This window comes from Athene noctua, chromosome 2 (assembly GCF_965140245.1).
Source record: "Athene noctua chromosome 2, bAthNoc1.hap1.1, whole genome shotgun sequence".
Taxonomy (NCBI): Eukaryota; Metazoa; Chordata; class Aves; order Strigiformes; family Strigidae; genus Athene; species Athene noctua.
The window spans coordinates 130965345-130990293 of record NC_134038.1 but is presented as its reverse complement, the minus strand read 5'-3'; the positions used below and the strand labels follow the sequence as shown (position 1 = coordinate 130990293).

The window sequence follows — 24949 nt, the reverse complement described above, 5'->3', positions numbered from 1 at the left end:
GAGACTGCTGATGGATCTGAATGGTTAGGGATGGGGCCATGTGGCCGCCTTCTTTCCTCCTTCAGCACAGGACTTCAGTGCTCATAAACCAAAAGGGATATTTCTCCATGATGCTCTGAAACTTGTTTGACCACTGTGTTAGGGATGCCTTGTGCCTCTGCTCCCAGGCTTAAATCCTGTGACATCAAAATAGCTTTAGTCTGGTAGAGTATCACTTTCTGGTGTGGATATAGTATTTCTCTTAAAAGGCAATCTACTATGCTTAAGATGTGTCATTTTTTGAACTTTCAGAGCTGCTTTCAAAACCATGCATAAGCAAATACTGCAATAATCTGTTTATTGCAGCGATGTGATCAGACACATCTCATGCTTTGCTATGCAATAGGCCAGGGTACAGAGTTCATGCAGTGTCATCACACCTATACCGATCATGTGCCCACAAGGAACAGGTACGTTTGTGCCTCACTACACTGCCATGCAGTTCCTGCAGCAGGTTTTGCCTCAGGTAGTGGACTAGCGAGGGAAGACCTCATCCACAGACATTTAGGAGAAGGTGAAGTCCCAGAATCCATAACCCTCTTGTCCAAAGACGCAGATTATAGAGAAAATGTGGGTAGCTCTTGTTGTTAGAAAGTGTTCACACTGTTCTCTGAGCATCTGATCATGACCAGAGTTCTTGAACTGAGGGGCTGGAGCAATGGCTCTGCAGGGGGAACACTGGATCCTCCAAAGGACCTGCTACAGGTGGTTGTCTTTGTGTCCACTACAGCCCTAGTTCCTTCTCTAGTCTCTTCCTAGTTCCTCCTCTGCAAAAAGAGACTGACTTGACAGAGACTTTTTTCCCCTATTCCTGTCATCTTCGTTTTCCTTTGCGACACTCCTGAGAGGTTATTCAAATTGTAATCTCATATACCAGAGCTTTTGCCACTGATTTTTTCCTTTTTTTTTTTTTTTTCGTAAGTTCAAGAAGATGGGAAGCAGAACAAGTCATTACTACATAAACTCCAGTCTCCATAGCAACAATGAGAAGTGTTTTCCTTCCTCAGTTTTACAGTTCCAAGCCTCAGTCCCATCTGAGGCCTGGCAAGAGGTTAAAACGTTTCCTAACTTACTTGCTCATTGCAGAGTTTTAAAAGCAGGCTACTGGGGTGAGTAGCATGAGCCAAATGAGACCTGAGAAGCTTCCCTGAGCTCCAGGATGCGAGACAGGGGCTTGGGAAGGGCAGGCGGGAAATAGCATTTTCACCTCTGTAGGACTTGTATGCGGTAAAGCACACTCCTGTGGTGCAAATTACCTAGGGCAAAGAAAGTGCTGGAGAAGAGAAACCATAACATTGTACAGTGCCACTCTTCCTCATACTGACCATCCATCCCAGCGCGGTGGGATCAGGAAGGCAACACTGTACTAACTCCCTCAAGAATATGGGGCCGCATTGCTACATTGGCACCAAAATCAAAGCAATTGCCTTGTCCCAAGTTACTGCTGTGAACCCGCCGTAGCTACACAGTGTATGCGCTGCACGCAGGCAGTGCTGCACTCCTGAGCTCAAGGAAGCTGGGAGCCATCACCAACCACCAACTCCTGCAGCTACATTGTTTTTATACTTCATGTGTGTTCATGAAATGCTAAAATTGCTGAATGCCCAGGAGAAAAATTCAAGGAACCTGTGGAGGACCAAATGAATTCCCCAGGACAGACTGGGGAATTTTAAGCCTGAGGAAGACTGGACCCCACAGTCCCAGCCAACCTCTGGTACCAAGACCTCTGCTGTGGCTTTGGCACTCTGCATGATGAATGAGTGTTTGGCAGAGGCCCCTCCAGAGGAAAATACCTTAAAGTACCAAGAGCTACTTGGAAGACCTTTCTATTTGTAAAGCCAGTTCTTCCTAAATCTTCTTTCCTTCCCTGCCTGCCAGCCTCCTGGGCATGGGCTGCTGGCAAGCAGCAAGCAGGGGCTGCACTGTGCAGTTTAACGTGCCGTGCTCCTGCCCGTGCTGCTGCAGCAACGTGTCTTAGACACACATCACTAAGGCATCCGAGTCATTTGTACAAAACGTGTTGATTCCCTCTCTTTCACAATCTGAGCAAAGTTCTACCATATGAAATCAGCAATTAACAGTGTGACAAGGAGGACAACAAAAGCAGGCTGAAATACAGACACATCTGAACAAACCTTACTGTACCTCAATGCACATAAAAACTTACTTAATCTCTTTTCCAAGCTCATCTTCCAATTGACAGTGTTAGTCTGGAATAGCTGAACTGGAAAGGAATGACATAATCTAACTCAAAAGAAAAAACAAAGCAGAAGAGTTGAGTTTCATAATTTGTAAAGAAAAGCCCCACGTAATTTTTCCTTTTTACTGTGCCTGAGGGTACATTCTGTGAGCACTGTGCCATACCATCTTAAGTTGAAGTTCTCCAGTGGTAAAGGATTGCAAGATTTTGACCAAGAGGCTAAGAAATTGACATTTTAAGATATTTAGGTCAGGTCCATTTTCCAACCACCCAGTAGCATGTGCTCACCTTGTAACATTAAATAGAAAGAAAGAGAAATTCTTGGGTTTACCTAGGTCTTTGATTAACAGGGTATTTTCTTCAGCTTTGAAAAGTTATTTTAACATAGTAGAACATAATCAAAGGTGACTTCACTGATGACAGCATGATATTGTTAATCTATACTCGATTAGTAGAGGGGATGTACAAGGAGGGAATCCCTCTGTGAGTAGGAAACATGGTCTGTGATCAGCTGAATTAGTCTGCAGCTCCTTACTGCCTCTCTACAGCACCCCGAAAGGGAAAATTCAGACTCCTTTAGCAGCCTAGGAGTGGATGCTGGCAGGCATCATCATATTCTTGATGCGGGTCTCTTGTACAAGAGAAGAGCATGGGCAGTTTCTGATGCTCTGGCGGACCTTCTGTGCTATAGATTCTGTACATTATTCCACCAAAGTAAAGCTAAGTGATATCCTGCCTTTGGTACAACTCCAACAGAGTACTGCCAGCTTACATTCTGCTCCATATTTTACCGGTTTTGCTGTTAATCTCTCAGGATAAACAAATACAACTATTTTAGAATCTGTACTAGTTGCTTTCCCAGTCGAAACCAGAAATAGGAACCTTTGGGGAAAAAATGGTAAATATGTTAGCTCACTTAACAGATGATTTAGATTTCACTTCATCGCTCTAGGAGTGTAATTGGCACAAAACAGAAGGCTTATCTGTGCTGGAAATGCTGTTGCAAACGGTGGTATTTCAGCAAACTACTTATTGAGGGCTTTACAGTCATAATACGCACTTGTTTCAATGTTCCTCAGAATTTAAAACAAGTTGACAGATATTCAGTAACCAAAGGTCATTTTATTAACTAAGAATTCTTTTTTCATAGTTTCATGTACATGCTTTGAAATTGTTAGAGAGCACATTAAACACTGAAATACCCAGACACACATATCTGTTGCGTAGGATTATATATCACATAAATGGACTTGTTGCAACACCTGCCATTTACTTCTAATACACACTGCTACGAGTGGCAAAACCATTCAGTCTTTAGTCATTTATATGTTGAATTTATATGTTGACTTACAGCTCTCAATTTCAATGAATAAAGAATACTTTGCATTATATTTATATAATGGTTGCATCCAAATTAAATTCTGATCTTCGTGTGCCTTAATCAGTAGACACAAACCACTGGAAAAGCTGGAAGAACTCAACACTGTCAAGTCTGTTCCCTAGGCAGAGCCGTGGCCACTGAAACTGCTGAAAATGTTTCTATCAAAGCCCGTGATTTTGCAGCAGATATGTAACCTCCATGAACAAGAGCAGATCATTTACGAATGCAATTATTGTCACTTCTAACATCAGCCATTTGATTTGTGTCAGTCTTTACAGTGACCTTCCTGATGTGGTTCAAAGGGGAAGCCTTCCCAGTACCACCATTTCTGACTGTGAGGCTCTTGGGTACCAAAGGCTGGCAGGTGCACCAAGCCCAGCCCAGCACTGAGAAACAGATTGGTAGGTGGGTCAGGCAGCTTTGTTATCAAAGCAGCCCTGCAAAACCTGTGTTGCCACAGCTATACCCTCCAGCAGGAAGGATTTACCTTGAAACCCTTTCCAAGAGGTCTGAAAAGCAACAGTTAAGCAGGACGGCATGTAGAGACATCTTTTGCCCTAGTATGGGAGATGCCTTTCACAGTGATTCAGCTTTCACCCTTCCTCAAAGGTACACGGACCCTCTGTGTTCACACTTAGAGTAAATCGGTCTGCTGATTCAGCCACGCCTCTGCTATTAATTTTGTCTAGAGAGTAAAAATTAAAACAGAAGATAACGGGCAGGGAAAAGCATGGTATTGCTTCTTCACTAACTGTTCAATATTTTTACCTAGAAGCCAATTAAAAGTTGACCACTGACACATCAGTGAATAACCAGCCTCCCACATGTACATATCCAAGATGAAGAAATAGAAAGTCCACTAATAATTCAAAAGGATTAAAGTAAGCCCAAATAGCTGAGAAACAAAACTCCTTCATAAATCCTACCTTCAACATGTTAAATTATTAATTTATTTTTAAGTGAGAAACTTCACATTCTAATAGCTCTTGCTGGACAGCCAGTTAAAAAAGCGTAAGCCCACATCACAGAAATAATAAAACACTGGAAGAATGACATTTTTAGTTGTTCTTTGTAAGATATTTAACTTTGTATTTTGTATATCAAAACTGGTAATTTTTATGAGACAGATTTCTGAAAATTGTTTGCTTGTTGGTAAGACTTCAGCTCATGCCTTTTCCAGCTATCTAAAACTTCAGCTCCCTCCAACTCCTACCAGCTGCCAGACGATCACATAAGGGGTTACCACAGATAAGGTTTAGCCAAATTAACCAGTGAATTTATCAGTTTCTTTTAGTTCTAGAAGAGCCAAAATGATTTAAGATCAACAAAATACAAAGGATCATTCTTAATGGATAAGCTGAACAGAGAGAGCTCTTTTAAGGGTGGTAGGAGCTTTTCAGTGTTAAATTATATAACAGCAATCCATACCAACAGATACAGAACACAGCTTAAAACTTTGTACTCATTTCTAAAGTGATTATAGCTATTTTTCATTGTTAGGTGATTAGTATTTTTTTTTCTAAGGAACTCTTCTGCTATTTGAAATAGCATGCTGCCTGTAGTTTTGAAGTAATTTTGATGGATGCTTTCCTCTGTTCACTATCCATCAAACCCTGTGTAAAATTCCCCACAAAAAGTATCCTATATCTTAAAGACATAAAACTAAAGAAAAATCATCTTTGTCAGTCCACCCTTCTGTGGACAGGATGAGAGGTCCATTGTCTTCCTCAACTGTCATTAACCACACTTGTAAATCAAAGAATTTCACCAACGTATGGTGGTGTTGGCATTGCAAAGCTTCTGTGGGGCCACCCATGCCCACCACTGGTTTAAGAGCTGCTCAGATCAGAGCGTGCCTTACTATTAGCACTGGCTGTCTTAGAGCAAACAATCTTTAAAGATGTTTCCTTCCTATTGTGGAATTTTGGCTTTTGTAAGAGCTGTTTTAAACAAGAATAAAAACATAGTGCAAAATATGAGCTACCACAGGGAAGAGAAAGAAAAAAGTTGCTGGATTTACTAGAAAAGGGACTGTGGGTGTAAAGATGTTTACCCTCACCTCCAAGTGACCTTAGGTCTCATTATAAGCTTAAATTTTTCATACCAAATAGCACTTTTTCATTATAAATTAATTTAGCCTCCAGAAACGTGCATTATCATGTACATACATGAGGAGACACACAAAAAAAGTATTCCAACTAGTTTAATTGAACTAAAAAGTTTCATTAAATGTCTTGATAAAAATATAACTGTGCCCTAAATTGCAGTATTTGAAATAAATTTGAATCAACTTGGATACCAACTGGAAAGCGGGTAGACGTGTACTAGCAATAAAGGAATGGAAACAAACTGTTGTCCACACCCAAACATCGCTTTTGGTATTAAAACTGAGTAGATCTAGTAATGCAAATTATTGGTTACTGTACATCTGATGGAAGTGCAACAGAATACACCCTTATGCCCTAAACTCTGGGGTTGGACTAGATTTTTAGGCTTTGAAATCTAAAAAGAAAAAAGCTTTAGGTATGTGTGAATGGCAGTATCAAGAGACAATTTTCAAGCCTCCTGCTTGCACACTGCATCCACTTCCCACTTGGATGCTGGGGCAAGACCTAGGTACATAGCAGGCCAGAAGGGAGCTGCCATTCTCTGCAAATATGCCCTTGAAGCACCAAGAACCAGGACTTGTGAACCTCAGCCCTTCAGTCTGGATGCCATCTCCACCCTTTGATCCTGTTTGGATTAGGCCCTTGAGGCTAAAGGATTTTCCTACAGCACAAGCAACAGAGGTTGGGGCTACCAGAGGAAGATGTAACAAAGCAACTATGAGTGCTCCTTACACAGGAGTCTTGCAATTGAACTTTTAATAGAAATGAGCGGCCTGAAACCTAAAATCCTAACAAAGGATTGGGAAGAGAGGTAAGGGAGAGAGAAGCAGGCTGCTCCCCAAATTGCCCCCCATTAGGATCCAGGAGCGTATCTTTGGCAAACAGCATGTTGTTACAACTCAAGACAGATGGAAATGTGCTTACTTGTCAAAGCTGTTATCCCCCAAGAGGAAAGAAATTATGTTGTCTTGAACATGCTGTGGGTAACAGACAGGGAAAGCTCCAGAAATAGAACAAAACTAATAATATAAAACTAGGTTTGGAATACAAAATGAAAGCTGTCTTTTGCACAGAAAGGGGTGCGTTTTTTCTTAACAGATAAAAAACCAGAAGTTTTCTTAGTCCCAATAGTATGAGTATTACAACAGGCACACATTTTCCTGATGGAGACTTAACCTATTACAAATGAATTATTTATATTTGTCATACAGTATTATCAACAGGATAATTTCTGTGATTGAGGGGTTTACAAATTTTGGTCTATATCAAATATTGAATAATACGGGATACTGAGCTTTTAAAGAGCCTTTGAATTCTAACTACAGCACAACTCATGAATGGTTTTTATAACTTCAGATACACTAACAATAATCTGAGTCTAGCTTTGAAAAAAATGCAGAATTTTCTTCATAAGCCAGCGGTTCGAGGTCAATTTAATAATGGACTACAACGTTTATCTTAAAGCACATTTCACAATAAAGCTCAAGAAAACCAACTTTCAATTTCAACAGCAGTACCGTTCATTTCTTTCCATCAAAACAAACCCACTCCAGTACCATACCTTTGTCTACTGTATCCACATCAGAAAGCAAATGGGAATTGCATCTTTTCCAGGCAGAGGATGATATACAAACAGAAAGATGTTTTGCCCTATGTGTGCCATGATAAAAAAATTCCAACTTTCTATTTCAAAAATGTCAGTTTACTTTTACTGAATCCTGTAAGTCTCTCCCTTCCATGAGGATAAAAAAATACTGCAATTAACAAACAATTGCTGTGATTATTCCATTTTAACATTTATTCTTGCACAAAAAGCCAAATAGCCAGAGATATCCATTTCAGACAAGTTAGGGCGTAAGTAGTGCCCATTATTCCACAGAAACCACATTCAAGTCCAACTGGAAAAGGAACTTTCAAAATGCTTCCACATGCATTAACAATTTTTAAAACGCTTCAGTTTTTGTGTTTCATGTCTTTAGAAATGGTGATTTTTTTATTAGGTTTGGTAGCCTCATCCATCAGTTCCTTCAGCTGCCCAATCTGTTCATCACGGAAGTCATTAAGTTTTTCTTCTGTGAGCTGGATTCCATATACAGTCTTTTCTCTCAAGTTTTGTTTGTCCTCATTAATTTGTTGCTGTATCAGTGCTGCATATGTCTAATGAGGAAGGAATATAAAGGTCACAAAAATGACAAATGCAGGATTCAGGTTAACTTTTTTTAATACCATTTTACTGTAATAACATACTCTTACTCAATCTTCTACAACAGTCTATTAATCAACACCAAATGGCAAAAAAATACACTTTTTTAAAGAAAGTTATTAAGACATTGCTAGTATCTACAGTCAATTTTATGTAGCTAGTTTAAATGCATATCATATACGTATAGATTATTTCTGTCATATTATGTACTACTACTGAAAACAAAACAAAATTTAATTATAAGACCAAATAAATTTATATAGCTATAACTATTAAAATACATGTTTCTATCTAGCAGGATATCAATAGGATTCACTTTGTAAACTGATAGTATCTGGAAAAGAAGAAATGCATTAGAAAAAGCAATCTATAATTAGACAAATGCCCTACAGCCTGTCTGCATCTCTGAGAACAGATTAGGTCATTTGCACCCAGCCCTGGATTGCTCCAAATGCAGAAGGAATTCAGCAACTGTGAGACTTCTGTCATTCTGTCAGTTTTGGGATAAATTAGTTAGCAAAATTAAAAGTTAGAAGAGAATAAGAAGGGGCTTCAAGAACAGATTGCATCCTCATTCCCCGAGGAAGAAGAAAATGATAACCCCCTTTCTGTACTGATTTGAACATAAATTTGTTCAGACTTACTTTCAATCCTGTTGTATCAGGAAGTATTTGGACCATGTTTACTTAAATAACAGCATTTATGTCAGTGGACAGGCAAAACAGTTTGTATTACATCAATACCAGGCTGAGGATCATTATAAAAGCAAAACTTTCTCAAGGGCAGAAATGGAAGTGGCCAACAGGTCACACCAGTAATGTGGGCATAGTTTCGAAAATTGCTTTCTCACTGCTTTGGAGCAATCTTTGACCATTACTACTTTTCTAAATTACAACACTGGAGGTTTTGCAAGGACAGTGATTCTGCAAATTTAATTCAGCTAGCAGTGCTACCACTGACACTGCTGTGTTCAAAGCCCATCAGCATGGATCCTGTGCGCTCTCCGGCTCCCTCAGCCCAGCATCAGCCCCGCTGCAGCAGATCTCAAAGAAGCTGTAGTGAGTGAATTTGTGAAAAACCTCATGGCATGTGTATTTACTGAAGTCAGTGAACCTATTTGGATGTTTAGAAGTTAAGCACACATTTAAACATTGGGTTGGAAGAGAGCCTGAACTTTAATTTTCCTTAAGAGGAACTTAAACTCCACAATTAAGAAATTAATTTCAAAAATTAATTTTTATAGGAAAAAATATAGGCTCCTCTCCTACCTTAGTGAGGCATCCTTTAAAACACCCTTAAAATTTCAAGCACAACTCTGAATTCAATATAAGCAAGTGAACTAAAAAAAACTATATTCTGAATAAATAAGAACAGTGTCTGTGCTACACTAACACTTTTTTTTAAATAAAGGATGAAATATCAGGAGTATTGAAAAGCACAGAATTATAACAATTAATTATAAGCATTATTTTCATTTCCAATTTTCAGCTAAAAGAAGCCTAATTATTGCATACTGAATTGTTAATCCAATCACCAAATTACCAATTACAAAAGTAAATTTTTATTAATATAGACTCTGAACTAAACAGATTCCTCATTTCTAACAGAGATCTGTAGTGGCAGAATGTTGTGTTAAAGTTACCTAATAAGAAAAATAACACCAGTTTCATAATACTAAGGTTCTTTCCCACATCACCTCTCCCCTTTTTACATTAAATACGCATTCAGGAACAGTGATACTACAGTTAATCTCTGCAGTAATCCTACACCTCAGTGGTGTTACCTTATGGTACAGTTGGTCCAGAGTTTAGAAGGAACTAAATACAGTTTTTTCCTGATGACTGAACAATCAAACAGTAACAACAAGGTAAAAAATGAAAATGGGTTAAAAAGTCTTCAACTTCATGATTTACAGAATTTCTTATCAAGGCAGATGGACAAATGTGATCTCTGAAGCTGTCAGCAGACCAGTAACACACCGACATGTTACACATCAACTATTCCACCTCATTCTATCTTCAAATTTCTGCACAAAACAATACAGTCATTATTGATTCTGGACTCCAAAAAAAGAAACTCGCATTATAACAAACAACAACATTCACAGCATATAATTCAGAAACAACCCTGAAAGCAAGCAACGTGAAACTCACCGCACCTTATCAAGAGACCTGACTAAACGTACAAACCCTGAGAACCCCTCCATGTGATCTCCCACCGGTTCAGGTTCCCCAGTGGGAGAAAAGTCCTCCCCACAGCTAATGATCGACCACCTGGGAGCAGCCTGAGGCTACTGCTGCAGGCACGGGCTACGGTTCCTAGAAATAACTGAAGTCCATTTAAAGACCGTTTACAATTTTACAGACTTTGTTGGCTAGAAGACCATCTTTTCAAATAATAACAAATTAATTACTGGTAAAGAGTCTGTAACATTCTTTTTATTTAATCTAACATCAAGGCATCACATTTCACAAAGCATCAGCGTTGAAGAATCCAGATCTTAGAAGTGGTGGTCCTCGACAAAGCCGCAACACCCGCTCTCACAGATGCCCTCTGCCTCCAGACACACTGCAATGTGTTCCCCATTCCCTGACGCCAGGTGTTCTGCTTCACAGCACTCCAGCGTGCTCTGGACACGTCACCACTGGCTCTTTTCCCCCACTCATTTTCTAGCTGAACAAATGTTTTGTACATGCCAGAAAGTTTCAGTAGCTGTGGTTTCACATTGGTTTGTAATGTGAACAAAAATTCAAAACTGGACCCTGAAAACATGCTGGGTTTTGGTTGGCTCATAACAGAAAATGGAACTTTCTCACCTCGTTTTACGAAAAGACAGTGATGCACCAAAGAAAATATGATTCAGCCTTTAGAAAAGCACTGAGAAAAGATCAGCTGTATGACATATCTCATTTTCTCTGGCTGTGATGCCAGATGACGGCTGAACAAAGCTTGAGATATTTAAGTGTTTAACACATTACTGTTCCCTCATAAATTCATACTGTTATTACTTGATCAGTGATTTGTGAAAAGGTACTACATAACTTGCTGGTACATAGTTCTGTAATTTAAGATTCAGCTTCTATACAGAAAATGCACCATTTTGCTAACTGCATGTGAACTTTAATATGTCGAACTCCAAAGTTCAGCAATAGGCGTAAAAGTGTAAGGGGGGTGAGGGGAGGAAAACTACCAAGAAAAAAACAAGCTGACATTTGTTCTTTCAAAAACACACCTTTGGTCACAAAATATGATGATCACAGTCCCTCTCAGACAATAAGGAGGAGCAGCATGTTTGCATATGCTCTAGTTTTCATTAGAACTTAACAGATACGGTATTTAACTAGTTGAACTAGAATTTTCTAGTGTCATCTTCTCTACCAGCAGAACTGAAACAAACTCTTGCTTAGCCTTCCCAATCAAGGAAAATTACTTCACTTCTGCCTTTCATTTTATTTTATATGTAACTACATCTTCCAAATATAACAAAACTCCTTTGTCAATCATGACACGAATCCCTGGCAGATTTTTCAAGGGCATCTTATTCCAATTATGGTTTGCACTCTGCTCACAAGAACCAGAAACAGGAGACGCAGACAGAAGACAAGCAGACCTGCACCCTCACAGAGCCAGACTCAGCGTACACAACGATGGCAGAGGCACACAGGTGCTCTCCTCCCTTGCAGGGAGGGTCAAGTATGGCAGGTCAGTCAGGGACAACCTCTGCACCTTAGGTTTTTTTAGGTTGGTTGGTTCTTTGTAAGTAGCTCTTATTGCAATGATCCCCTGCCTGCACCAGCTGTACAATTTCTGGGCACCTCCATGAAAAAAAAAACAAATAAAAACCAAACCACCAGCTGAACAACAAAACTCTTTGCCCCTTTTATATGGGCTGCCACCAGAAACAAAGAGGATCAGAATCAAGTCTAATCAACCCCTCCCAATCATCTACCATCAAAAGACAGCTGACTTATCCAGTATTAAATCCCAGTGTGTTGGCTATCCATATCACAGACATCCTCAGACTCCTGCTCCTCCCAGCACCCATCTCAGTCTTAAAGGACAGTAACAGTCTGAGGTGCAGACTGGCCAGGTCCCTGCATTGCCAACAGTACGTGCAACTGCAGAGACACCCCAAAACTCTCTGTAACACCAGTACAGAGAGGCAGATGCCTCACCTGAATGCTCTGATCCATTCCTTAGAGATGCTGGTTCTGCCCACGGATCACACTGGAGTCTACAGCATGCAAGCTGAATCCAGTCATTAGGCTCTCTTAAAATACTATGGCATGATTAAAAACTTGAACCTCCAAGTGATTTCTACAAAAACACAGGAGTATTTGCTATAATCAATAACCATAGGGGGTTTTATTTAAATTCACTGACTGAGGCAAATACAGTTTTCCTCTGCTTCCTGACTCATAAGCATTCAGAGAATGCACAAATTCACCAAAAGGGCAAGAGGATGGGTGACATTTGAGGTTTTAAAGTACCACAGATTAGAGAAAGGGTGTCAGCCTTGCTGTTCTCAAAGTTGAGAAAGGATTAAATATAAAAATAAAAGCAAAACCCACACAACCAAAAGCCCCACTCCCTGACTGCCAGATGTATAGACTCCTACATGATCCAGTACATACTGACAGACATTTATCTCATATGCAAATATGAAATGCTGAGAGACATTTATGATTTAATTGTAAGATTAAATGGGCTAAGAGCCCATTTGCCCATTTTCACTGGGAAGAAGGGTAATCATCACTTCTATTTTCTTTGGTGTCCTCCTCAACATATGCAAAGCTACATTTTAGACAATAGCTCAAAAAAATCTCTGTAAGATTAATTTAGATAGAAAAAGTCAGGATAGATATGTCTGTTCACAGTAACTACCTGTATGATTCACTTTCTTGCCAGATTTTATTTTTAAAAAAGGTCTAAAATTTTAATCTCCCTTAAGCAGTTAAAAGTATAAAGCTGATGTATTCATCCATTCCAAAAAAGACTAACTCTAGTTGTAGTCAAATTAATGATAACGCTGATAAAACATTAATGGGGCCAGATCAGAAATCACTACTCAGAGACATGTTAAACAAACATGGCACAGACAGGCACTGAAAAATGGTATCAAATTACTTAAAATTTATTTTTCTTAGGGTGACAGCAAAAGAACAAGCATGGCCTCACAGGCCACCCTCATCGCTCCCTGGAAGTGAAGTTAACATTGCAACATTTCAAATTCTTCTGCTGCTACTAGGAGCAAAATCAAACACATGCTGCTAGGACAGTAGCATGAAGAAACAACTGTGAACAAACAGCACAGCAAGAAACAACCTATTCTTATTATTATGCAGAGATATGTTGAATGAATTATTTTATGCACGCTCAGACAGAATTCTGCAACTGATTTACTGTATTTTTTACTACAAAACTGTTTTGTTTGTTAAACTAATTCAGTATCAGCAAAAGACAAAAATCTTCATCAATTTTTAAATGGGAGCTACACTACATGAAATTCCAGAACATCTTCATTTTCTTTTACCAGAAGCTATAAGTATAGTTGGAAATGTAACAACAAACTCGGGAAAATTCTACCACACTTAAACTCAGCTTAAGCTTAATTTCCATGGATATTTTCATAGACTGATGTACATGTTAAGCCATAGCAACCTACACTCCATCCTATAAGACCACTTAAAATAGCCCACAAACATTTTTTAAAGTCCATAAAATAACAACTACTTTCAAATAAATTACCTAATCTGAATAAACAGGTATGTAAAGTCACACATCCTCTCACAGGAAAAATGTTATTACAAGACAATTTCAAACCACCTTTGATTTTGTAAAGGACACCCCATGATCACTTAAAAACAAAGTCAATATACTATAAAGGGTAATGAGTAAGCCTTCCTCCTGCTTTTTAAAATACCCATGAAATGCTATTTGAATGATACTAGATAATGACATAAGGCTGGCATTATCAGTTTCTTACATGGAAAATTAAAATAGTAATTGCTAGGAAAAGGGCAACAGAATGAAGATGGGACTTTCATTCTGAGGTGCCCAGCACAGCAGAGGACCTCTGGGGAATAAAGATGTCCAGCTCCTACTGCAAGTCTTGACAGAAGGTTAAAAAACAACTTTCTCTTCTGACATTTAAATCACCTGACCTTCCATCACGTGCAACAGCAAACTAGAGGCAACTCTTAGCAAGAGGCAGTTGCACAAACATTCAGCACTGCTTCTGCCAAAAGCCTGAAGGATGTACGGTGAATGGTTACTGCTGAGTGGTTTTGCAATAAAGATTTTTATTGACTGTAGTGTGAGCACAAGAGGGAAATCTCAAAAACTATTCTCTTCCTGAAAATGCTACAGGACTTTACATGTAACTCTGGAAAACACCAACATACAAGAGGTATGAAGCCACATCCACAGACACTCCAGCTCTGGTGCAGCAGACAAGCTTGCATTCTGAGGTAACAGTAAGGCCTCTAAAACAGCATTGTGCTCCAGTTAAATAAAACATTACAAACAAGCTGATCATCACAAAAATATGGTTACACAATAAATTTAACAGGCATATACAAGAAAAAACTATCAACAAGCTTATTTATTAAAGAAATCAATGTTTTTCTGGTTCTAGCATCTCCTTCACTACCAATGTCACAGCACAGAATCCATCAACAAAATGTTTATTATCTACTAAGAGAGGCAGTTGTGCAAAGTAACACTAAGTTTTCTGGTTTCAAAACCAGGAAGATTTTCCCAGCATGGACATGTTAAAGAAAGCCATAGAACAGCCCTTCAACAGGGTGGTTTGGGCTAAGGTAGGCATAGCTGCAAACTTGGCCAGCAAAGGCTGCAGCAAGGCAGGTAAGTAAACAAATGCTCTTCAAGTCCTGTGTTCACCACTGCTTACCTTGAGGTATCACGTAAATAATATTCTAATCTTTTTTGCATTCACACAGAAACTTCTGTCACTCAAATCAAATATACTGTAAACTCACTCTTTGGCTTGACTGAAGCACCAGAGTTGCTAATGGATGGGACAGCAGAGCCTATGGTATAGGCTACAGATGTAATTAGCTCTTCTGTTGAATGATTTATCTGTATCTCATGAAAGCAATTTGGTTATAAACACTGCTGTTCTGAGATCTGTTTACCACCTTCTGACAGCTCTTAGACATAAAGAATAAGACGTCTTAAACAATCTAAAAAGTCTGCCAGTTCTGTTATATTCCAAATTTCAGCCATCCTTGATATTTTCCATTAACAATAAAAGGGTTCAGTTAAGCGAAGTTAGGATGTAACATACTAAAGACGTACATTTTATTCAGAAGTTTGCTATGTATAAAACCACAAACACTTTAAAACCAGACTGAGTATCTTATATGACCAGTCATAAAAACACTAAGTTGAAACTTTAAGCATATGTAAGAATTGGAAAAGTGATGAGAAAGAATACTTCATTTTCATTAAAGCTGAAACATTACACACTCTATTTAAAAAAAAAAAAAAAAAAAAAAAAAAACACAAACAAAAAAACCCAAAACCCCACTCTTCTCAGAAATTAAAGGAAAACACATTTTCATACAATTTTTTTTAAATTTCAGATTATGTGAAAGATTTTTTTAAAGCTTTTTTTTCTAATCCAGCAACAGTGCAAACTGCATCCCTCCCAGAACGAAATCCCTGTTCTTCCCCTGTGCATCACCACCTCTTGAGCATGGCAGTTGAGGAAACCCCAAAGGGAAAAATATCCGAGAGTGAGGCTAAACCAGAGCCAGTAACTCACAGCCACTGTCCCTGCCTCTCTGCTGAGGCAGCCACTATGGTGGCACTCCAGGAATAGAAGGAAAAACAGGGACAGCAGAGCAACACATAGAGTTCATTTAAACATAAATGCAAAACACAAGAGGTATGAAAATTACATGGTTTGCCAGAGACCACACTGGTTTCTCAAGTACCCTTCAAGCCCAACAGTGTGTAGAACCCATCTCACTACAGGACACATCTCCTACTTCCGAAGAAAAACAACACTGGTGAAATAAAATCCTCCCCTTTCTAACAACTATACCCAATTGTAATTAATGAGGAGCTCTAAAGCAAGTTGTGTGAAGAACAGTTTGGATGAACTATTTTGTACTTCGGTCCATCATTAGATGGAAAGATTTGTAGAGGCCACTTCAAGCCAAGGGGCTAGCCTAGCACTTGCGATGGGATTGTCTACATCTATACGTTACATGTCTAAGTGAAGCTAGAGATGCAGGTTGTCTTTGTGCTGAGCGTCAGAGAAAGAAACTTCTGTCTTAAACATGATGGATGACTGGATACACTGTCCTCCAGAGATGTGGGTCTCGTCACTCAGAAAACAACTACGTCTCTCTCTCTCTGGCTGTAGATGACTGGCTTCAACCAACTTACTTCCTTTCTTTCGGTAAAAAGAAGTGTTCATTAGTTTTGTTTTGTGGGTTTTTAAATTACAACAGGCAACAAAAATATCGTTTCTCCTTGAATGAATCTATAATATCTACTCTGGAGTTTGTTTTATCTTTGGGTAACACTGCTCAAGTCAGACTTAGCAACATCCTGAAGTGAAACACATGATAGAAAAAAAAAAAAAAAAAAAGTACTTCATTTTTATCCTTAGAAAACTTTGAATTATGTATATTTTAATTTCTGGGATGAAAGACCATGTCACCATTTCTAATTACAACACATAGAAGTAAAACAGATTTCTCCAGGACAAAGTCACTGGATCACAAAGAATGGAAACAACCAGAAAATGTCAAAGTTTTCTAAAAGTTAATCTGAAAAGAAAAGCCACAATATCATGTTTTCCCAGGAGATTCAGGAAGGATGCTAGAATATCAACCAAATTTCAGGGTAGTGATCACAGTAACACAATGATGCACATACTGTAACTATACAGAACTGTTACCGTATAATGGGTTGGGGTTTTTTTTGGTTGCTTGCTTATTTGCAGTTTGGGAGAAGAGAATGAAAAATTGTTCAGCTAAAACGGAGCCAGGGAATATGATTATGTAATACTTAGTAATCAGCATGGAGAATTATTATTTGATCAGGAAGGTACAAAATGGACTACTATTTTCTGAACACAGTTTACTAATATTGTTAAACTAGAAGAAATGACATTTATTTAGAGGAATGTGAAAAAAGCTCAAGGACTAACTTTGTTTATAGCTTAAGTAACATGTTATTTTAATGTCCTTTTTTCATGTAAGACTTATGAGAACATAATTTGAGGTGAAAGTGGGAAGTTTGTGGCCTGACTATCAAGGTAAACATATATAAATGCTATTAAATCCAAAATGGAGCACAAGAGCATTACAGTACATCAGAGTGACTTTACTGTCATTTGCGGAAAAACAAGCTGTGATTAATTATTTCTATCTGGATGCACATACTTACATCAGTATTGTACATCAGGGCTAAAATCTAGGTCACTAAAAGCTTTTTACATCATCTGATAACAACCACAGTCTTTAAGATCCTCTTCACTTATATTAATAAGCTTCTTCTCAGGCCTTAAATAGAAAGCTTGAGTTCATTCTAGGGAAGAATAAAAGAAAACAAATCGGAACATACTTGAAGGAAAAAGAACACCTAAGAAAAAATAAAATTACTGCTTAAGTTCTGAAGAGATCAATCTGAAATGTAGATGCAGAACAAGAAATGGGGCAGAAGGAAGATATAGGAGGTAGGATGAAAGAGATTGTCACACAAACGGGTTCCAGTGGCTCAATGAGATCCTGCCATGGTTCTCTTTCCTTGGACTATCATTCAAAGTGTCAGCTCCACCGAAAAAAAAAATACTTATTTTATGGAAGAATTTTAAAAAATATTCTTCTCTGAAGCACATACCAGTATTGGAGAGTCTTAAATTGGTACTGGAGACAAAAATACTTGGAAGAGAAATATATTAAAAACCCCATTGGAACAATATAGTCAACAATTTAAGGACAAAACATGGAAAATTATTCAGTCTGGACCTTCATCTGTAAAAATTATTAAGAAATTACACTGTTACTAATACCAAACTCTAAGACTGCTGTGACTGGACAAATAAGCTACAGACCAGTAAAGTTAAACTTCTTTCAAGAACATTGTTTCATATTTTCATACAAATCCTAATAAGTGCTCAGCAATTTTAAAGATGGTTATTTCTTGACTCAGATTCTATTTTGCTTTGACATTTTACACTGCGCATGGCAGCTCTTTGGCTAATAAAAAGCTGTCCTGTGCACTTTTGTCTACTGCTGATGTTTTGTCTGGCAAATATTATGCTACAGTTTCACAGAATATTCAAGGTTTTATCACACATTGTTAATTTAAAGCAGGGGAAGGGAAAAGACTGAAAGTGATAGTATCAGTTTGTTTTTAGGAACTTGACTTCCTTAATGCATCAGTTACACTGTAATATTTCTATTTAAATATTAAGCTAGGAAATCTTGGCAAAGTGCTTCACTGCAGATAATTCTCAGACAAACATCAACACTAAGTACAGGCATTTTACCTAAAAAAACCTAAGGACTGTTTTAGCAACACAATCACACAACTATAATTAAAGAACACAATACAAACATCAGTTACAGACTCTCATACCAATTCGTTAGAGGACAAGCTTTAAATTTGCAGTTATTTCAAAAGAATTACTTCCAGATTTTCAAGGAAGACAATGATTTCACATCTAGATACTCACAAAAGGAAAATAAAGCCTATTTCCAAGAGAACCACATTAGTTTCCAGGCTGCTAGATACTAAGAACATGCAAAAGATTACATATCCCAGATGATGACACTTGAAAGACTTTCCATGCACGTCCTTCTACTCAATTTATACCCAATGAAGCATTTCAAATGTACATATATACCTAAAAGAGACTTGATATTCTTATTTTTCCATTACTCACATTCCTATATGCTCATTAGAGCCAAAACGTTAAACTAATACAGTCAGGAAGAAAACCTCAAGTATAAACAAAAATTTAATCTGCTAATAGGCATCTTGCATTGATTTCCCTGACACCACAAATAACCTTTCTGCTGAGGGTGCACTGAATTTTTTACTTTAATGGACCTGTAGAAGAATAATGTGCTTGAATGAATTAAGTAAAAAGTCATGGACTATATTTAATAAACGAAGCAGAGAGTCATTAGTGTGAAAGTCAGACCCATCCCTTAGAAGAAAGAGACAGAAACTTCCACCGTTTTAAGTGGACATATTCTACACCACCTGTTCCAATACAATACATGGGATGATAATTTAGCAAAGCAAATTTGGCAATAGAAAATACTTAGTCGAAGGCTGATTTTCTTGGCCAGTCTTACCGTGGACCTTCTAGTAACAGGGGACAGAGACAAGCTCTACCTGGGTGCTTGCGGAGGCATTTAAAACAGACATGCAAGGAGTCGTTAAAGTTTACCTGCTTCTTCAACGTGGCACAAACATTTTGAGGTGTGCTCTTCACAGAACACTACCTAGGAGACTAGCCATCATTAAAAGAAAACCTACATACAGGTGGACTCATATGATTTAAAAAATAAAATAATATTGCCACTGGGAAACACAGGTGAATTCTTATAAGGGCATTTACTTATCTAAGTACGACGTTCAGTTGGGTACTTTTGCAAGTCCTCCTCTATAGAAGTAATTCAGTGTATTTGACCACAATCATTTGGTTACAATTCAGTCCTCCTTGCTTTTAAATAGCAGCAATAGGGCATCTCTATGTAAATAAATGCATACTGATGTAACTGACATTTTACTTAAGACAATTAACAACATACTGGTTTATACTTGTAAACTCACTCTGTGGAAAGAAGGCTCACTACTGCAATTAACATGTACTTCATAATACTTAATAAAAGGCAAAAAATATTAACTCATTGGTCTCTGTGCTAGATCCAGTGAAAATTTCGAAAGTTCTTGTTGCTGCAGCAAAAGATGCTAAATGCTGCTGAAGTTTTAGACCAGACATATACTTTGCATACACATAAATGTACCCCTGTCAAACGAGGCTAATAATATAAATTGCTGAAAAAGTCTTCCATATCCTCCAAGTAATAGAATAAATCACAGGATTTCCCTCTTCTTGAGTTTTATTGCTCTCAAAATTACAACAGAATGTTCCTTACTCTGTTTTATTTTCCTAAAATATTGTGATATAGCATATATGCAGCCAGAAATTCCTGACAGAACAGTACAAACAAAAAAGGTCAGAGAAATTAATATTCTAAACATAAATCTAAAATTTTATTGATTTTTTTTTAACAATTTCTTAAGGTAAAAAATCTCTAAAGCCTACAAATATATGCATCTTACCAAGAGTTTTTAACTTGGAGAGTTTTATACGATCTTTGAACTATTACACAAGTTAACTGAAGGAAACAAATATGTCATCAGAATGTTCAAGAGCTGCTGTAAGGGAGCATGCATCTCCACTGACTACATCAGAGCCCTCAAATCTGAAAAACCCCATGACTTTTGTAATCATCTGCAAGTCACTATCTACTTATCCCTTTATCCAATGTCTCTGACATTTAAGAGGATTTTTACAGCATCTGTCACAATATAGCAAATATGGGCTGGGGTGTCGCAGAAGACTGAAGGGATTAAGTACAAAAAGAAAATTCACTGATCTGATGAACAAGTTTAAAAATTCAGTAAAGTACTGTAGAGACAGCTAATCTGAAAGCACTTCTGAAAACCTCCCTAAAATCTTCTGTACTGTTTTTGGGGAGATCAAATACATATTACAAATTCAAGACTGAACACATTCTCCTGTAATCTCTATACAACAAATACTTCAAAATTAACTCACCTAAATCTTGTTTATTCCTTCTTTTTTGTTTCTGCTATTGCAGGAGGTTTTCCAACTGTTAAAGGGTGCTTGCTTTGAATTAGCAAATGACAGGGAAAACAGGGTAGGAGAGTAATAAAGGGAGGGAAATCAAGTAAAATAGCTTAGAGTTGTACATACTTAATTTTGAAATGAACGCTCAGTTAACAAAATCTTAAGCTTCCACAAAAAATCCAGACCGCCTACTTATTCCTAAAAATTCTCACCCACCTAGAAGCTCTCCTTTTTCTCTGTGCAACCACTGGCTGTCTGCTCCCAAGCACAAATACATGTTGAATTGGAACAGAACTTAATTTACCTCAGTAATTTAAAGGAAAGTCTCTTAAAAAGAATGCAAAAACCCCAGAGCCAGGAAAATATCAAGGCAACCTTTCAGAAACACAAATGTGCCACGTTAAGCCAGCTCAGCTCTGTGCTCCATCTGCCAGCCTCCCAGGTGCTTCCACAGCTGAGTACCACAGCCTTCAGCTACAGATAAAACAATAATATTTGGAGCAGAAGCAGCCTGCCTGTAGAGAAGATACCAAGAATAGTAAGGGTAGCATATTAGTTCTACTTGTATGTCAAACACACACACACGAGAGAAACTACTTCTGTGCTAAGTGGTACCATTTAATCTTTTTGGTATGGTACATCCACATCCACTCAGATGTTCTCTTCACACTAATACAATGATACTTTCATCATTAGCGTCAATGTCAAACTGCTGAACTGTTTGTTTATACTACATTAAGAAACAAGTCCTTTTTCTACAGTATATGATCAGGAAGAGGAGTTTTCAAACTGACTATAGAGTAAGTTCTAGAAAAAACTTCTTGCCATCCACTGATGATGTGAATAAATAGGTTGCCTCAAGGTTTCTACCAGTCAGAGAATACCAAAACTATTCAAGAGATTTCATTTGTGTTCCAAGACTCTTCGACTTATATTTGCATGGCTTTAAAATTACTCTGGACTTGTTTAAAGCAATGCAATGCTATATGAACAATAAAAACTTTAATTAGTTTTGAGTTGCTTATACATCTTTAATTTTGCTTGCTAGCCAAGAAAAATATGGTCTTGTGTACATCTGCCCACAAGTAGGCAGTTACATGAGAATCAGGATGACTTCTTGTCTCACTCTCCACTCTGCAGGATGGCTTTTACAGCTACCTATTTAAGACAAATTCCCAGTTAAGATAATCTGGTTTTTAATTTAGTCCCAGAATTCACTAGGCAAAGATAGTAAACAGGAAAAACCTCTTAAATAAGAGTTTTTCTGCTGAAGACATCAGCAGAATAATCTTGAGTAACATTTACATCACCTACCACCCAGCGATGCTTCCCCTCTGAACCACACTGATGGTAAATTACGGGGTCTTCAGGAGTAGGCATTTATTTCAGTCTTAAGGGGGGAGGTATGAATATTAGCAAGCTCTGCTGTCCTGCAGAATGTTTCATGTGCCTCTGAAAAAAAATCATGCTTGCTAAATGAGGAGGGAAAAAAAATCCTCTAAGTAACATCTATCCCACTGTATTCATGAAGCTGCCAGAACAGGGAAGAGCTTAAACTAGTCAAACTAAATTTGTTTAATAATGTAGTGGAAACTCCTCCCGCTTACCAGTACCATGAAGATGCAGCAGGTGAGCACAGCACACAGATGCAACAGGTCACAGCTCCGAGCACCATCCCTGCACAGGAAGGCATTGGATTGCGAGGGTTCCTCCACCATCCCAGCACATGTCCCATTTCTATCACAGAAAAGATGCGTAGACTAGAACAGTTGTTTACACCAAAACCCACTTGTGGGCTGCTTGCTGAACTGTCCCTATGGACTACACATTGAAGGCATCTGCATGGGCTGGTCCCAGGGCCACGGCGAGGCATTGCTTTGGTGTCCTGACCATACTGCGCTTCCCAGCTCACCGGGCTCCCTGCAGATCTCCGACCCACAGGCATGTGCACTGCAGTAAATTCAACCATAAAGTCCACCTGCTGTTATAATATAGGACTAGCCCTTACTATTGACTGCTGCCCTAGAAAAATCAGAACAAAGCACAATTTATCTTCTCTATATCAAAACATAACACTTTAACATGAATGTGTAATTTCTTAAAAGAGGAAGACCTGAAAACAAGACTGTACACCAATGGGGGGGGGGGAAGCAGTGGAATCATTTGTATTCTACCATATTTATGAGAAAAATACAACAGATCTCCTTGTCTTCACAGACTTGTTTGCTATATCTACTACAGCAGTGATTTTACAAATAACAGCTTTGCAAAACATCTTCCTTTGCAGAACCTGGTTTAGTAATGCTTTATTTCATCAGGTGGGTGGAGAATTTCCCTGGGAAAGTTCTGCCACAATTGCTGTCAAAATTATCATACCTATTTGAAGTATGCTTAGGATCCTATCTGCCCTCAAAAACACTGCCTACAAGCAATCTAATCACAAATGAAAACAAACAAAAAAGTCTCATTACTCAGGAAAAAGAAACCTTTGGCAAGTAACTTGGTAACTTGCCAGTGACAGATGCATCACTGTACCAAAAGCTTTAATCAACAAATGGATATGCTAAATAGTACAAGGGGTCATGAGAACTTCATCTCACACAACAGAACTGAACATCTGAAGGTGAACAAAAAGACAAAGCCAAATAAAACAAATTCAATATGCTCACTCACACTTCAATTAAATCCATTACACACTGTTGCATGCCTTCTGCTAGACTACTAAATAAATTCAAGTGAGGCACTGCTAGATTTCAATCGAGCTAACGCATCCTAAAATTGTAATGCCATGAAAGACTGGAACTAAGTCTTTTGGATACCATGGAATTGATTTTCAAAAGAAGAATCTGCAAACTCATATGCTTAATTTATTCCTACCTATACTTGTTACTGTGCATTAAAAGTGTGTATTTGTGCAAGTAAGTGCACAAACAATCCATTAAAAACAATACAATAAAAATTAATAATGATGTAGACAGCATTCACACCAGGATAATACTGGTTTCCAAGGCCTCACTATTTGCTGTAAAAATCCATCCCAGTTACATTTCATACTGTCTAGAACATTAACCCTCATTTCAGCCACACATGTCATTCATATGGCTGACTTGTGTCTCAGTATAAAACCAGAGAAACTAAACTAAAGCTTACTAAACATATTGTTGAAATGTAAACATACAGCCAACGTCACACCTACAGAGCTACATTTATATATAAACTAAACAAATTATTAGGCAAAACCCAACACAGTATGATTTTCAATTCTTCGGGAATATTACTCTTGGACTGAAAACAAGTGATTAGATGTAGTGCAATGGATACCAACGTGTGTCAGTGATCACATACTTTCAGAGTATTCAGCACTTCTACTTCAGTACCATTTAGTTGTGAATGCTCATTTAAATCATGACTTTCTGACTTTTATCACTGTAATTAGTTTTGCTTGAACACCAGAAACCTTGAGAATTTTCTCAGCTAACATTTGAAAATTATACTGTAAGTGAAATCTTTTCTCCACATCCTTTACAGCAAACAGCAAAAATCACAAGAATTTGTGACCAGACAAGGCCCCAAGCAACCTGATCTAAGATGGCTCTGTTCTGAGTAGGAAGTTCCAGAGGTGCCTTCCAGCCAAGGTCTTCCAGGCTACCTCTGCATTATCACTCTACTTATTAAAAAGCCAAGATTAGTCCAAGTTATATTTAAATTACTATCCCCAAGTATTACCAGATTTAAGATTTTTTTTTAATGTTCCAGTACTGAATATAGCATACTATAACAGTTATTTTTATACATTTGCTTTGCGGGGAGAAAATAACTAAACCAACTACAAATTTCACTAAGACAGACAAGTTCACATACTCAAGAGATGAAAACATTATCATCATTCAATAATCAATTGATTTATTCAAACTGTAGAACATGAGCTTTTACTGAATGCACATTTAAGCTAGTTTCCATCCTATCCTTTTATAACACACAAAACTTCATTGGCAACTATTTCTCAGAGAAGAATCACAGTCTACATTTATGTTTTTCCTCACTAAATTGAACAGTCATTGAAGCTTCATTTGTACAATATATAAGTGAAAAGAACAAAACCTCCTTTCTACTTGAAACACAATACACATTATGCAACAGCACCCAA

At 37.9% G+C, this 24949-nt stretch overlaps 1 protein-coding gene across 1 annotated transcript in view; it reads right to left on the bottom strand.

Moving 5' to 3' along the window:
* Nucleotides 1-7499: 7499 nt before the first annotated feature.
* The window catches only part of SDHAF3 (succinate dehydrogenase complex assembly factor 3), a 32074-nt gene continuing 14624 nt past the window's right edge, over nucleotides 7500-24949 (bottom strand). The window contains exon 2 of the mRNA XM_074900322.1: nucleotides 7500-7885. Coding sequence (XP_074756423.1) covers nucleotides 7682-7885 — 204 coding nt within the window. The 3' untranslated portion in view covers nucleotides 7500-7681. The remainder of the gene's footprint in view (nucleotides 7886-24949) is intronic.